At 46.9% G+C, this 14740-nt stretch overlaps 1 protein-coding gene across 1 annotated transcript in view; it reads right to left on the minus strand.

The window, feature by feature from the left end:
- Positions 1 to 14740, minus strand: part of LOC119450643 (MAM and LDL-receptor class A domain-containing protein 1-like) — a 127661-nt gene that overhangs the window by 85131 nt on the left and 27790 nt on the right. Inside the window, exons 9-16 of the mRNA XM_037714157.2 lie at positions 12204 to 12315; positions 11286 to 11382; positions 10635 to 10685; positions 9543 to 9623; positions 5918 to 6123; positions 5313 to 5406; positions 851 to 1096; positions 192 to 323 (exon numbers count right to left, since the gene is read on the minus strand). Of these exons, the coding sequence (XP_037570085.1) occupies positions 192 to 323; positions 851 to 1096; positions 5313 to 5406; positions 5918 to 6123; positions 9543 to 9623; positions 10635 to 10685; positions 11286 to 11382; positions 12204 to 12315 (1019 nt within the window). The remainder of the gene's footprint in view (positions 1 to 191; positions 324 to 850; positions 1097 to 5312; positions 5407 to 5917; positions 6124 to 9542; positions 9624 to 10634; positions 10686 to 11285; positions 11383 to 12203; positions 12316 to 14740) is intronic.

Below are 14740 nucleotides of genomic sequence, written 5' to 3' on the forward strand. Positions count from 1 at the left end.
GAAGCAGGGCTAGGAGAGCCGGGCGTCAGGCCCGAGTCACGTTTGTACCCGTTTTCTCAACGGGTTGTGTCTCCGGCGGCGGGCTTCAAACGACCCACTTCCCGCAGCCTAGGTGGTTTGTTCAAAACTACCTCGACCTTCTCGGCACTAACAGTGTAATATAACTGATGCAATTTATCAACCTTACTCACCGTTATTGACGTAGTTGAACCAAAACTGCATGGTGCAAAGCTTGTCCGTGTTCCGGATCATTGGAGAAATAATGTCGGCTTGTCCAGTTATTTGAGATTTGGTGATGTTAGAGTATAGCAAGAGGTAATGCCCTGGAACATAAAAATAAGCAAATGTGACTGGTGGAGTAAGCTGTTCTTAGCCATAGGAGCATTCGCAATGCAAGGAAAGAAATCTAGCAAGGAGCCACCGAAATAAAAAAACAAAGACACAGCGGGAGGTTTATTACATGCGTTGTCAGCAGGTTAGTGCCGTGAGACAAATTACGTGCATGAATAAATATTCCAAAATGTAAAAACCTCCTGGTTGAATCCATTCACAAGGTTTGGTGGTTCATTAATTAAGTTTGGTTTTAGGTTAAAGCTGTAGGAAATTTACATATAGGCCATACGTTAGTTTCGTTTGAGTGCAAATATAGCTTTAGTAAAGCGGTGACAAGCTGGGATGCAAGGATTGTTTTTATACCTGTAAAACGAAGACAGAAAAGATAACTGAAAGCCTATATCACAGACCTCTCTCATTGCCAGTAGTGTGCAAAGGAATGATTATAATTATGTGGTTTCGGAGCCTTGAATTTGTATTTGTTGTGCTTGCCATGCGTACATGCAGTGTTACTGACCATTGCGCCTGGCGTCAGCTCCCATGTGTGGAGAACCAGATACATATCCTACGCGCTCTCGGCGCCATGCCATGGTGCCATAGTTGCGGTACCAGTTGATGTTCCATCCACACGTGCCGTCGGAGAAGTCGCACTGGCCGCAGTTTCGCTCGTCGGCACCGTTGCGGCAGTCGGCCACGAAGTCGCACACATGCTCCACAAGCACTGTTTGCTTGTTGCCGCAATCGAACATCTGCGTAGAGCGTCCTAGACAAATAGAAAGTTAAAATTTTTTGCGGATTTGTTCCACTTTCTTACTGGAAGATACGTGGAACGAGAATCAAAGTGTACTATAGCAATGTATATGCGTTTATGTCGAATAATTTTATCATATACAAAGGTAATAGCAGACATTATTACCCAAGTCAGAAACAACGTGGCGAGCTTTTTTGACACTGTGATCAAGTAATGGTGGGGACAAACTTTCGCGGGATCTCTGAGCGCGTGCCGAAATGCATTCTTGCGCCCTCTGACGAAGCAAGTGCCTGGTGTCGAGACGTGCCATTGCACATGCGAGTCCTGTCGTGTTTCTGATCCTGACAATACCCCATACCAGGCACTTGATTCGTTAGAAAGATCAAGAATGTAGTTTGGCACGTGCTCTCGCAAAAAGTGATGGCAAAAATATTTTGCCATCACTTGAACAATAATTTAGGAACATTCTTGTATTGCCGCATTTATCTCGTCAATGAGAAATGAAGTACTCGTAGGAGAGACGTGACGGTGGCTGTACGAGCCGTGCCGTCGTTCCCTACACAGAAGGGCAAAGGCGGCTGCAACGACCAGCGTGGCGAGCTTTCAGAACGACACCGCGCGTGCCGAACTTGCGCCTCGAGCACGCGCTGTGCTACTTTATTTTTTTCTCTTTGCAGCCGGCACTAAGGCACCGGCTGTGAGCGCCGACCAAAGCGCTTCGCACTGCGGTGTCGGTGGGCGCTACAACCCCCCCCCCCCCCCCCCCCCCCCACGTAGACGGAGCGGCGATAAAACAAGTTGACCAAGTGCCGAAAGGGTCCGTGGGCTGTCCAAGTAGTGCGAGTCCGTTGAAGCGAAGGGGACTAGCCAAGCCTTCTGGTGGACGAGGCTGCGAGTGGCGCTGCGGATGAACGGTAACAGCACGGAGAGTGTGACGGCAGACGCCTCTGCAGTAGTTCACGGAGGTCAGGAGAAACGAATGGGGACTGGCCGGTGTATTTGGTGGGCAGGACAAGCCGCAAACTCGGTCGTCACGCGCTCGCAGATGCGTGAGCTCTGCTGGATGCAGCTTGTACACGTGCTTGTCCGGCCTTGCCCGACCCGCGGTAGACGTCGCAAGCTGCAAACCTCTGCGCGCGACACCGTCCGAGTCAAGTGAAGAGAGTCCGAGACGCGCCTGCCGGAGCCAGGGTGTTGCCACGGTAAACGGCGTTGGAGCCGAGTGGCGCTAGAGACGGCGAGGAAGGCGTCGTCGGGCAACGCTCAATGACGGCACCGGCGCAGGTTGGCGAAGATCTGGGAGAGCCGGGGCAGCAGCTGCCGGCTCATGTTGTTTGGCGAGCTTCAACGTGGGCACGACGCGAAGGACAGGATGAGGTGGTGGGCGCGAAACAGAATCACGGTTCGCGTCTTGAGATGGTGGTGTCAGTCCATCTGCCGTATCCGCGTGGCGCCACGATTGTTCCCAGCCTCCAACGTCGGACTTGTCAGAGTAGTCGCAAGAAGGGCCCAACGGCAAGTTCGCCGAAGGAGAGGACGGGGAGCGCAAGAGCAGGGACGAAGGTCGCTGCTGCTGCTTCGTCGCTCTCACTGGCTGGTAGGTGCCGCAGTGTAGCGACAGCTGACACGGTCGGAGGCAGCAGAGTCGGCACGGGGCAAGGCTCGTGCGCTGACTCGGAGGCTCGCTCAGCCGGCAGCGTGGACAAATCCGGTGAAGGGTTGGTAGGAGGCCGAATGGCAGGATCGACGTCGTTGTCGTCAGACCCGATGACGTGCGGCACGGGAGCCGGTGTTGGGTCGGCGATGTATCCACTGCGACGTGTCAAAGTCGGTGGCGATGACGGTGATGAGGTGGGCTGAGGACGATGACATGTGGGTGCAGGAGCAGACGCGCTTGGTGCTGGCCGTGAGGGTGTGGACCGAAATGGGTCGCGTACCTCGTGGTCAACCTCTGGAAGAGGGCGGTAGGCACCGCCGTAGAAGTTGAGGACGGATCCTGCTGCAGTTCGTCGTTCGGGTGCGGGCCAGGCGATGGAACGCCGAGGTGGAGCTGGAGAGCAAGCGGCAGGACGTCGAGGAGTACCGCGTGCTTGAACTTCTGGATCCATATGTGGTTCAGCTACAGAGCGGCCTCGAACTGGGCGAACCATGCGCCGACGTAGCTGGACGAGAACGGCGGCAGTGGTGGGTCGAACTGCGGTTCCGGCCAGGTGGCCGCTCGGTGCAAGGCGCGTTCTCTCGGGTGACCGATGTAGGACAGACGTGACCGCGGCTGTACGAGCCGTGCCGTCGTTCCCTACTTGGAAGGGCGAAGGCGGCTAGCGGAGCAGCGGCTGCGACGACCAGCATGGCTAGCTTTCATGACATCGCGCATTGTTGTGGTTGTCTATCACGCATGTGGCTCCTACCCACGGTGGGGGATTGGCCAAGAAATGGGTAGATTATTGCACCGCGCTTGCGCCTCAAGCACATGATGTGCTTCTTTATTTTCTTCTCTCTGCAGCCGGCACCTGTGAGCGTCGACCAAAGCGCTTCGCACTGCGGCGTCGGTGGGCGCTACATACTCATGGGTGTTACATATCGCGACCTAGGCCTTTGCACTTGGGAACTGTAATATTTTTGCAGGGATCTTGTGTTGGTTAGTATTTAATACGTGTCTGCAGCGCATTTTCGTATACGCTTCCTTTTTTTGATGCCGTTCTGTGGTATCAGCAATACAGGCTATATGTCCGGTGCCACGCGAGTCGGTAAGAGAACAAGCCTTAAGGCAGACTTGAAACGTTCTGAAGATATGTCCCCACTACCTAAAGGCGTCCTGAGAGGCATGTGTGTATTTTTTCCTGTTTTTTTTATGGATACTGTCAGCCCATATGACCGGCTATTACAGGAGTGGATTTAGCATACATAAACAGAGAAGTGAATTAGTGCACTTGACCAATGCACAAAAAGGAAAATGAAGCAGCACTGCTGATATCAAACACATTAACAATATAATAACGCAGCCAATTTTGACTTATTACATTACACTATTACTACAGAACATCAGGGTACATAAGGCAGTGTATTGCTTCCAAGAATGCATTAACTGATTTTATCTGAACAATTGAATCGGGCAAAGAGTTCCACTGCTTTTTGTCACCGCAAGGTCGATCATTAATCTCTTAGGTAAGGACGCCACATGTGACATTTGATCGGCCGTGGATTATGAACTGGCGACATACATAGTCTTGAGACTCTGGTCGAGTTAGATTTTGTCCAGCATTTCTACCGATGGGACTAGGACGTTTGTAGTCCTTGAAGTCCGCAAGATACAAGGCCTATGAGAGTCACGGAAATGAGGAGATAAGCAATAATTTTAATTTTGTTGTTTTTAGCATTATCATAAGGCGTGGTATAATTGCAGTTCTGCATTTCAGCCCTATTGAACGTGATCGCAGAGGGTCTCAACTGAACTTGCTGCCAGTGTCGGCAGCATGCTAAACTTATGAATTGTCTCAATGGGTCATAGCTTGTTGAGCGTGAATGAGAAAAAGGACAACTGAGTGCCTACGTGAATGCATATACGTACTTAATGTCCTTACTTTAAAAATTGTATGTTAATATTCTCCTGTGCATCCAACCTCGAATGCACTCAGTGGTCTCGCTAAAACCACTTTCTATTGCTGCAGTTAACATTCATTGACGTACTATTTTGTATCCAAGGACAAAATTTATTTGCAGATGCAGTAGAAAACAGCTTGCGATAAAGGGTGCAGATAGGAATTGGAAGGCCTCGGCAATGAAGCTTTCCAAACAAGTTTTGTTGAAATGTTACTAGTGCAAGGAATGTGTACTATAAAACATAAAGAGGAGTAATAGTTGTTTAGTATTAATATCAACATCAGCAACGTTTTCTTCTACGTCATCAGATATACGTGGATGATACAATGGGCTGTTGAGGCAGCTAAAGAAGAAATTTACTTAGCATGGTTTCAGGCAAGATTGGCGCTATATTTATGCATTTTGTCTTAAAGCCAATTACCTGTCTAACACAGCAATAAAAGAAAGCGACGAGAGCGAAGGCGACGGAGTAGCATTTATTATTATTCGGACAACACCTTTTTTTGCAACGTGCTTAGAACAACCAACGCATGCTTATTTTCATCCGCAGACTGACGATCCAGACAGCTTTCAGGGGTCCTCACTTTTCATAGGAGCAAATAAATCTTTCTGCGTGCACTTCACTCACCCAGTTCATCGCAAGGCAGCTCGTTGACAAGCACATCATCTACGGCCACAAAACCACTTGGGTTACTGCCGGATACAGCTCTGACGGCGTTCATCTGGTCAAGAAAACAAATCAAATGAACGAAGTACATATATTTTTTGCACTTTGCTTCGCTACCACCAGTCGAAAAGCGTTTAGAGCAAAAATAATGAAGACGCTGCAAGAAATATATCCGACTGATAAGAAGTTCTGAACTTAATTTTGCCCCCGTGCAAATCCTTATGAGAATGTAGCTTGTATGAATCAAATGTATGTGGCTTCCATTTAGGAGTTTGGAGTTTATGGGCATTGCAAAGATGCCGTGTTGTTATCATTTTGCTACAATGCATGATGTGGCACGATCCCGAAAAAATGAATGGGTGCGTATTATAAAGAAAACAAGTGGATGTGTATGCACCATATTTCTTGGCAAATTTTATCGTTTATTGTTTGCAAAGCCAAAAAGCACGCGCCTTTAGCTATTACTGCCTTTTATAATCGTCGTCTGCTCATCTTGGAGTAGTTACCACGAACTCCCACGTACTTAAGTTGAAGCTCCGAAAGAATGCCGCCTGCCACTTGCTTACCCAACCCGATGGATGCGGGAACTGTCGACGTTTCCAGACTCCCTTTGCTTCTTCCACTGGATTGTCTTTGAGCAGCAATTGGACGCCATTGGTCACGACAGGAAGGTAATACCACAAGGACGCACACTGGTAGTGTGTCGTGTCGCGCAACACAAAAGTGGAGTGATTCCCTCTGACGCCAACACTTTTGTAGAGCAGGTAGTAACCTGTAAGGGGTTGAGGGACCGACCGTGTAAAGAGGGGACGCTTTTGTTGCAAAATCTCTATATTTCAAGTGTGAATACTCACGAGAGGAGACCAAGACTCGAGCTTAGCTCTGAGGAATGTGTCAACTTGCTAATTGACAACTTCAATAATCTATATTGCCTTCAATAATCTATATTATCTAAATTCAATAACCAAAGCAAGTATATAAGAGAAATGCTGGGGTGTTCAATACATAAGGTTTTTCAATAGGGGCGGGTCGATGTTGAAATGGAATAAAACAAGCTGTGTGTGAGCTATTAAGAAAATTATTTTTTTATTTGAAAGGCCCATGTACGCCATTATGGATGGAACATATCATCGTTCAAATGTTCGTATCATCGTCGAAATGACTTCTCACAGTGCCACGGATCCGAGTGGTCCAATCTTCAACGACTCTTCCGCATAGATCCGGCTGAATTTGAGCGATGGCCTGGGTTAGGTTCATTTTAAGGGCCTCGGTTGATTGCGGCTTATTGGCATAGAGCGGCGACTTCAGGAAACATCACAAGAAAAAGTCAAGCGGGGTCAAATCGCACGATCTTGGTGGCCAATTCACGTCACCTCTGCGAGAGATAACCATACCGTGAAACCGTTCACGCAGAATGTCTATCGTGGCGCCCACTGCGTGGCATACAGCGCCATCTCGCTGGAACCACATGTCGTCTACGTCCATATCGTTGAATTTGGGACAAAAAAAATCATTTATCATCATTCTGCAGCACTCGCCGTTGACGGTGATGACTTTAACAACGTCGGTTTCAAAAAGTATGGACCAATGACGCCGCCGGCCTAAAATCCGCACCAAGCAGTAACTTTTTGTGGATGCATTGCCACATAGTGAACCTCGTGCTTGTTGGTGTCGTCCCATATATGGCAGTTGTGCTTATTAAAAGCCATTGATCCAAAAATGCGCCTCGTGGCTAAAGATGACTGTTCAGTCAAAATTGGGGTCCTCTTCCAAATGCTCCGAAGCCCCGTCAGCGAACAAACGGCGTTGTCTATGGTCATTAACTTTGAGCTCCAGGGACAGTTGGACCTTGTACGGGTGTAGGCCCAAGTCACGACGCAAAATTCGCCAAGTTTAAGTCTGCGAAAAGTCGAGTTCTTGTGCACGGCGAGGAATTTACTGCCCCGGGTTCTCCTGCACACTTTCAAAAACCGTGGCGATGTTCTCGGCCGATCTATCCTTCCTTTGACGTACAGGTGTTCACTGATTGCCTACCGGACCGGTTGTCTCAAATTTGGCCATGAAACGTTGGAGAGCCGACTTTGAAGGGCTACAGCGTCTGCCGTAGAACGGGCGCAACGCGCGCAACGTTTGCACTAACCAGCAGTCATTTTGATAATAACGTTTTATCATTTGTCTATGCTGCTCAATCGTGTAGCTTGCCATGGTGATTTCGCATCAGTGACTAAATAATAAACAACAGATTAGACAGACGGCACCAAAACAACATGGCCGCCACATGTTGCCAACATCGACCCACCCCTATTGAAAAAATCACCAGCCCTTACCCTGTCGAGAAAATGGGGGTAAGCGAAGCTTGTCCTGTGTGTATCTGACATTCATGGTGATTTTATTTATTTCTATCTCTCTTTCTCTCTTTCTTCCTCTCTCTTTATCTATCTTTCTTTCTCTTTATTTCTTTCTTTATTTCTCTCTTTCTGTCCCTCTCTCCTTATCTCTCCTTCACTTCTCTTTCTCTCTTTCTCTCTTTCTTCCATTATCTCTCTTTCTTTCTCTTTTTCTCTGTCTGTCTACTTTTCCTTCTCTCTCTCTATTTCTTTTTTTCTCCCTCTGTCTTTCTCTCTCTATTTCTCTCTCTCTTTCTCTCTCTCTATATTTGTTTCCCTCTTTCCTTACTTCTTTCTTTCTCTCTGTCTTTCTCACTTTCTTTCTGTCTCTCTCCCTTTAGTCATTTCTCTCTTCTTTTCTCTCTCTCTTCCTTTCTCTCTCTCTCTTTCTCTTTCTTTTTGTCCCTGGTAGGTGCCATTGAGCTTGGACCTTTTCTGCACAATCGTCAGGATCGGCCCACTTTTCAGTGTGACACCGCCGCCACCACCACGACCGCCGACACTTTCGAGCCTATAAAGCTTCGCTAAAAACCCTATATAGTTTTGTACGAAGCCATTTTTGCCGCGTTGGTCAAGCAGTGCTTTTGCGGCAGATGTCACCGAAACAGATGCATGCATGGGGATATTAGAGAGTGATAGCTAAGCGGGTTTACGGGCCAGCGGCCCCAGCGGACGAGCGCAGAGGCCACTGCGCATGTGCGGTACGCTGGGGCGGCCAGCGTCTTTACGGAGCGGGCCCTTCCCTTCGCTGGTTTCCTCTGCCCAGCGGAGCGCGCGCAGAGGACCAGCGTTTTTACGAAACAAACATGGCGACCACCTGCACAAACAGCGGAATGGCGTCGGCGTCGTCTTCAAACGCAGCTCTGGCTCGCCTGCAGGTCAAAAAGCCTCGTACGTGTTTCACCACTGAAGAGGACCGCTGTAAACTGCGAGAGGTTTTAGCAACTAAGCCGTTCGGCGACGATTTGAAGTGGATGACCGCGATCGAGAACCCGAAACAACTGATCGGCCGCGAGCTGACGCTAACTCCAACCTTGTTCGACAGGTGCCGCAACAAAGCGCTCAGCTCTAAAGCCCCTCAAGGGGCCTTTTCAGCTCAACCGAGCGAGGAAATGTGGAGCCAAAACTCTTCCTTTCGTGCGTCGCTTTGCTACCGTCACCTCTCGCCCGCTCGTTCCGCTGGCACGTAATCCCGCTGAGCTATAACTCTCCATTATTATAACCTAGAGAGAACGGCGTAGACACATTTGTGCATCCAGCGTCTGGCATTGTAAGAGTTCTACGAAGATGTTTTTAGCTACTTTATTTCTCAAGGAATCTTCCAATAAGAAATAAATTATTTCGCAGTTCAGTGACTGCACTGTAGCCTAAATTAGATAGCTTTAGTGTGTTTGGTATTCCGGCTAAGGGTGGTGGTCTGGGCGGATTACCGAATGAGCCGTAGCGTAAACGTGGAACAATCGGTTAACACGTAGCTAACATTGCAGTAAACAAGCATATTATACTTCGCTACTGGCGTAAATTTTTGGCACTGGCGTAATATGAAATACAATTACCGCGCTGCCAAAAATTCACACAAGCAGCAGAATATGATATACTTGGCAGCTGCGCTAGTAAGTATATGTTGGGCGGGTTGAGATCTGCCACACCAGGTGGCGTCACCACTCCAGCCGCTCAAGTTTACGCTTCCATTCACTCTGTAATCCGCCCAAACGACACGACTTTTGCCGCGAATACCGGACACTCAAAAACTCGCAGTTATTACAACTTTAATTGAGGTTTGAAAGAATTCATATGAGCTCACCATCTTCGGTCTGTGTGGTGTGGTCACGGCGAAGCTGAGGAAATGATCCAGCCCTCTGCGGTTCAAAACTTGCGCCATCGTCTTGTTGAAACAAGGGACAAAGCAAATTTCAGGTGCAAATAATTTTTTTGCGAATTGCATTAACTTGGGAGGTGATGATGCCGACTTTATTACAAGCGTAAACTGCTTTAATGTCGTTCGTACCAAGAGTGATAATGTGCTCATAGACTGGCGAGCCCTGCTCACGTGGGACATCGTAACTTTTTATTATGCATGGCCACATGAACTTTTATCTAAAACTCATTACGATAGCTTACCATGTACAGTGAGAGTTTTGGCAAAAGAATTGCATTGTTATTATCTTGCTCTCTGTAAATAATATAGATAATACTACCAAGCGGCCATTTCATTACACCTTTAGGCGTAGGCCACTTTCCTATATAAGTTTCCAAATATTAGGATTTAGATGGTATTTGCATGATAGAAATACCATAACATAAAGATGAACTTGTTCACTTATATATTTCCTTATCATATGCGTGCGTTGAAACTGTCTTAGTCTTCGGTTTAGAAGATGCTGCATTTAACTTCATATAAGAGTGTCGCAATTTTTCTAATTGTGCGAGTAATGTTATTTTTAATGATTGCGTGAACGCTGCAATACACAGCTTCGAATGCCAAATCAAATATCTTATAGTGAACTGACATTAATTTCTTAGCCAGCCTTTTCCATGTTACATGCTGAAGCATCACAAACGTTCGACAAAATAAAAATTGGTTTCGCAGTGGTTAATGGTTTATTTGACCTTAGTTAATTTGGAACTGATGCGCTATGTAAATTTTACGCCCTCGCTTGTTCCTTGGCATGATAACCTTTGTCCACACGCCTGCAATCACGGCGCACTCTTACCTACATTGCATTGCGGTGCCATTTGTCCTCACCTAAAACAAAACGGTTTTGTGCAGCGACATTCTTTCTATACGCATCATAAAGCGGCGATAAAATTACTACTCCCAAGCAAAGAGATGGCGTTAAACAGGGTGAATCGTGAATAGAACTCCAAAGATGAACAGCTACAGACGTCTACGTACCTCTGTTTAAGACAATCCAGGGCAAACATTCTTCTTCGAATGTGCAGAATTCTGTGAGACGAAAATAAAGTACATAGCAAAGAGAGGAGCTTCTATGAAGTGGAATGGCTACAAACTTTGTATATCTGTAAACTAGCAAAAATCGTTTCACCTGCGCTTAAAAAACCCCATATGCATTCAAGCGACGTGTTAGCGAGCAAATAGTATTGAGGGAGTACATGTCACAATAGTAGGCTGCCTAATGCAGTCGAGATAAAAAACAAAACAAATAGAAGACATAAAATATTCCGAGTTTATTGTTTTTGCTGGCATGTTATGATATTTGATAACTTCGAACTAGAAAATTTCACAATACACTCAAAAGAAGAACAGTATACCTAACGACATTGATGCGCAATGCAAGATTATCCTACATGCGTCAGTGCTAGAAAGACGTGTTGCTTCATTCATTCTGAAAAGACAAAGCCTTGCCATTTCACTAGCATCCATCCTGTGCATAGTGAATGTGAAGTTCACTCGGCGCAGAATTTCACGCTTTACGCAGTGTTGCAGATCTACATTTTCTGGTACTAAAGGGCAGGGGGCGCAGGAAGTGCCTAAGTTACGTTGTAATTTTAAGATCTCTAATAACGCCATTCTTCATCAACTTACCGTATGGTGGACATTCGCCGTCTGCATACTCGACGTCGTCAATCATGACTCCGGATTCACGCCTCTCGTCTACAGCTGCGATTACTTCAAACACGAGCTACGGAAAAAAAAGGCGAGATTACCCTCTTATCCCTTAGCTCACGCCGTCTTCTCTTTGTCAAAGTGGCGGCTACCATTTTCCGATCCGCTGGTCCTTGCGCACTTATTAGCATGTTTAGAAACGCCTTGGTTATCCTCGGTCTCCCAGCCTGATGTTTTTCTACTGGTACCTTGCGCTGCACGATGTATACTTATATATTCACGTCTAACGGTAAGCTAACTGTGACGCATAGCACCGCCTATATACACTCCAAACTAGTCTTATTGGTTTTGAACTTTCTTTCTCATAATCCGAGTGCGAGAGAAGTCCCTTCTGTGGTCTTTATTGTCGTGTAACAGAAAGCCGTGCAAGTATCACGAACGCAACGTTTCCAACTAACATTAGCCGTGAACCGGTCGTGCGTGTTTCTCAGCTAGTTTTCATCAATGTGCCACGCGAACATTATTTCCAACATCTTTCTTGTTTGACATGCCACTTGCGTAGTTCGACAGGACAAATAATTACAAAGGCGCACAAACCTAAGTACAGAAGTGTACATCGAAATTCCCCATTTCTGAAAATCAGAAATAAACCTTCCACGACATAAACTACCTCGATCTGAACATCAATTTTTCTTAGCGTTCTCGGCGCAATATGGTCTGTATCTGAGTTAATTGGTAAAGCGCCATCTTTTGGCCTTTGTTGATAGCTGTTGTTTATTGGGTTTTGTGTGCAACCACGCAGCAATTTACTTTGCAAGTTAACCGAATTGTTCCAATGTTTAGTTGAACGCATAACTTGCACTTCATTACTGTATTTCGGCACGCTGTGTGACTCACATTCCATTTCTTTTTGGACTTGATGGTAAGTGTGCGAACATTCCACCAGTCTTCTTCATCGTTCGTGCTCACAGAGAGTAGTGGATCTCGCATTGCAGTCTCCTTTGTGAACCTTTTAGAGCAGGAAAAGCAAAACAGTGCGCATAAAACATTGAGCTGCATTTGAAGGCAACTCTAAATCAACAGGCTTGCTCAGGTGCATCACTATCGGCGAAATGTAAACCTCACCAGTTACTTCAAACATGCGCCATGTGTTCTACATTACTTGAAAAAGGATCGAATTCACTTATGCAGGTAGCGTACTTTTGCAGTTCGTAAACATGTGTACCAGCCATTCTTAATAATCTATCCTTAGCAAAGGCGCTCCCATAATGATAATTAGTTCTTGAATATAAAATCAATGTAATACGGTTACAAGGCCCATATTCGTGGTACTTAATTCTGCCACGTGAGGGCGGTTTCTTATTGGCCAGTATGCGGCCATGCGCCACGCATCATAGCGATGGGCTTCGTAACGAAGCCTACACCATGGCAATGGCAAATCACAGATGGGGCTGCGTAAAAAAAATTGTTGGGTTTTACATGCCATAACCGCGGTACCATTATGAGGCGCGCCGTAGTGGGGGACGTATAGGGGACCACCTGCTCGTGCTCCCAATGCAACGGCGTTTTAAAATTTTGCCCCCACCAAAATGCAGCCGCCGAAGCTGGGATCTGATCCCTCGACCTCGTATGTAGCGGGGCAACGCCATAGCCGATAAGCCACATTGGTGGGTTTACGCAAGAGAGAGAGAGAGAGAAACTTTAATGAATAAAATGAAATTTTAGGTCCCGTGGTTGGGGCCCCTAGTCTGCAGGGCTCCACTGGCACGAGCGGTTCACTGGGCTTGGTCCACGAGAGCCAGTTGGCTGTCCTGGTCCTCGTCCGCAAGCCGCGCCTCCCACTGCCTGTTGAAATCTTGTGTTTTTAGTAGTGTGGAGTTTATATGTTTTGGTCTGTTTGGGCATATCCACGTGATGTGCGGTAACGTTGGCGTGTCCCCGCACCACGGGCATTCGTCAGTGTATCGTGCTTGGTGAATACGGCTAAGTGTATGTAGGTTTGGGTATGTGTGTGTTTGAAGTCGGCGCCAATTCCTCGCCTGTTGGCTGTTTAAATTAGGGTGAGGGCGTCCATATTGCCTCCGCTCCTGTTTTTGGTGTTCGAGGATGTCGCGCGGTGTAGAGGGAGGCTCGTCACTGGGTCGGTCCGCAGCTCGGATGCTTAGTAGGCAAGCTAGCCGGTCCGCCCTTGTGTTCCCTCCATGCCCTCGTGTGCGGGGCACCAAGTGAGGTTATGGAATCCGGTAATTTGACTCCCTAGAATTTTTTGTACTAAGCGCGGCGCCGTCCCGGAGAGATACAGGCGGCAGGCGGTTTGTGAGTCCGTGAGTATGGCAGCAGATACGTCCCTAATTGCAAGTGCAATCGCTGCGGCTTCTGCTGTGCTGGTAGATTTTGCCCTGGCCGATGCAGCTATCACACGATTTTGGTTCGTGGCTACCACCGTATACTTGTCCCTGTCCGTTTGACTCGCGTCTGTGTAGTACACGTCCGGTTGTCCTCTAAATCTCTGGTGCAAGGTTCTCGCTCGCTAAAAAAAAGGTGCAGAATGCAGACCTTGATCTGAGTCTTTAGTATAATATGCAGTAGAGAGGCCGGCGTAAAAAATATTTCATGAATGACTTGGGCGCCGGATTTGACGTGATTCTGTTGGTTCGTAATTCCATAGCCATGGAAGTAATAGGCATCATGGCCAAATTTTCCCATGGGTCCTAGGTAATTATTTAGCTAAAGCTGAATAAAAATAATTGTAGCTTTGATGAGGCACAGTGGCATTATAGTTGCGGAAGTAATATACGCCTCTTGGTGGAATTCACCTGAAGTCTCAGACCTGCCGTATGTGCTATACTATATATGAGAAAAATAGATTAAATTCGACAAAATCAGGCAGTGTGAGCATTATGCACAGACTACTCAGAAATGAGTGCATAAAAAAAAGGTTTCCTGCCAGTTATGCGACCTTTCAGAAAACAATAAAATTTCAAAGAAGCCCGTTCAGCTGCGGACTTTTTTCCTTAGTTCTCATGCTTCTCTGCCGTGGACAATACTCTCTACGTCATCGTGCCTATACCGCCGTTGACTGACGTGACTCTCTCGGCCAGCTTTGATGCTATAGGCCGCGGGTGGATCACATGAACTCATCTGGGCAACGCTGCCGTTTCTTATAACTGCAGAGTGCGTCAAGTATTGTGCCTAATAACTGGACACAATTATTCGGTATTATTAGTCAAATACACTTTCAACGCATATACAAGTGTGTAGTATATCGCCTCGCTGAGACACGTGAAGATTTGCTGCCCCAAATCGTTGGTATACATTTTTTTATTATAAAGGGACTGACAACCAATTTTCATGGCACCCATTTTCTTTAGTGCAATGTAACGCTTACCGGTCAAAGTTTCTAATCATCAACTGGTAACGCAGAAAACATCGTA

Source organism: Dermacentor silvarum, chromosome 4 (assembly GCF_013339745.2).
Source record: "Dermacentor silvarum isolate Dsil-2018 chromosome 4, BIME_Dsil_1.4, whole genome shotgun sequence".
NCBI lineage: Eukaryota > Metazoa > Arthropoda > Arachnida > Ixodida > Ixodidae > Dermacentor > Dermacentor silvarum.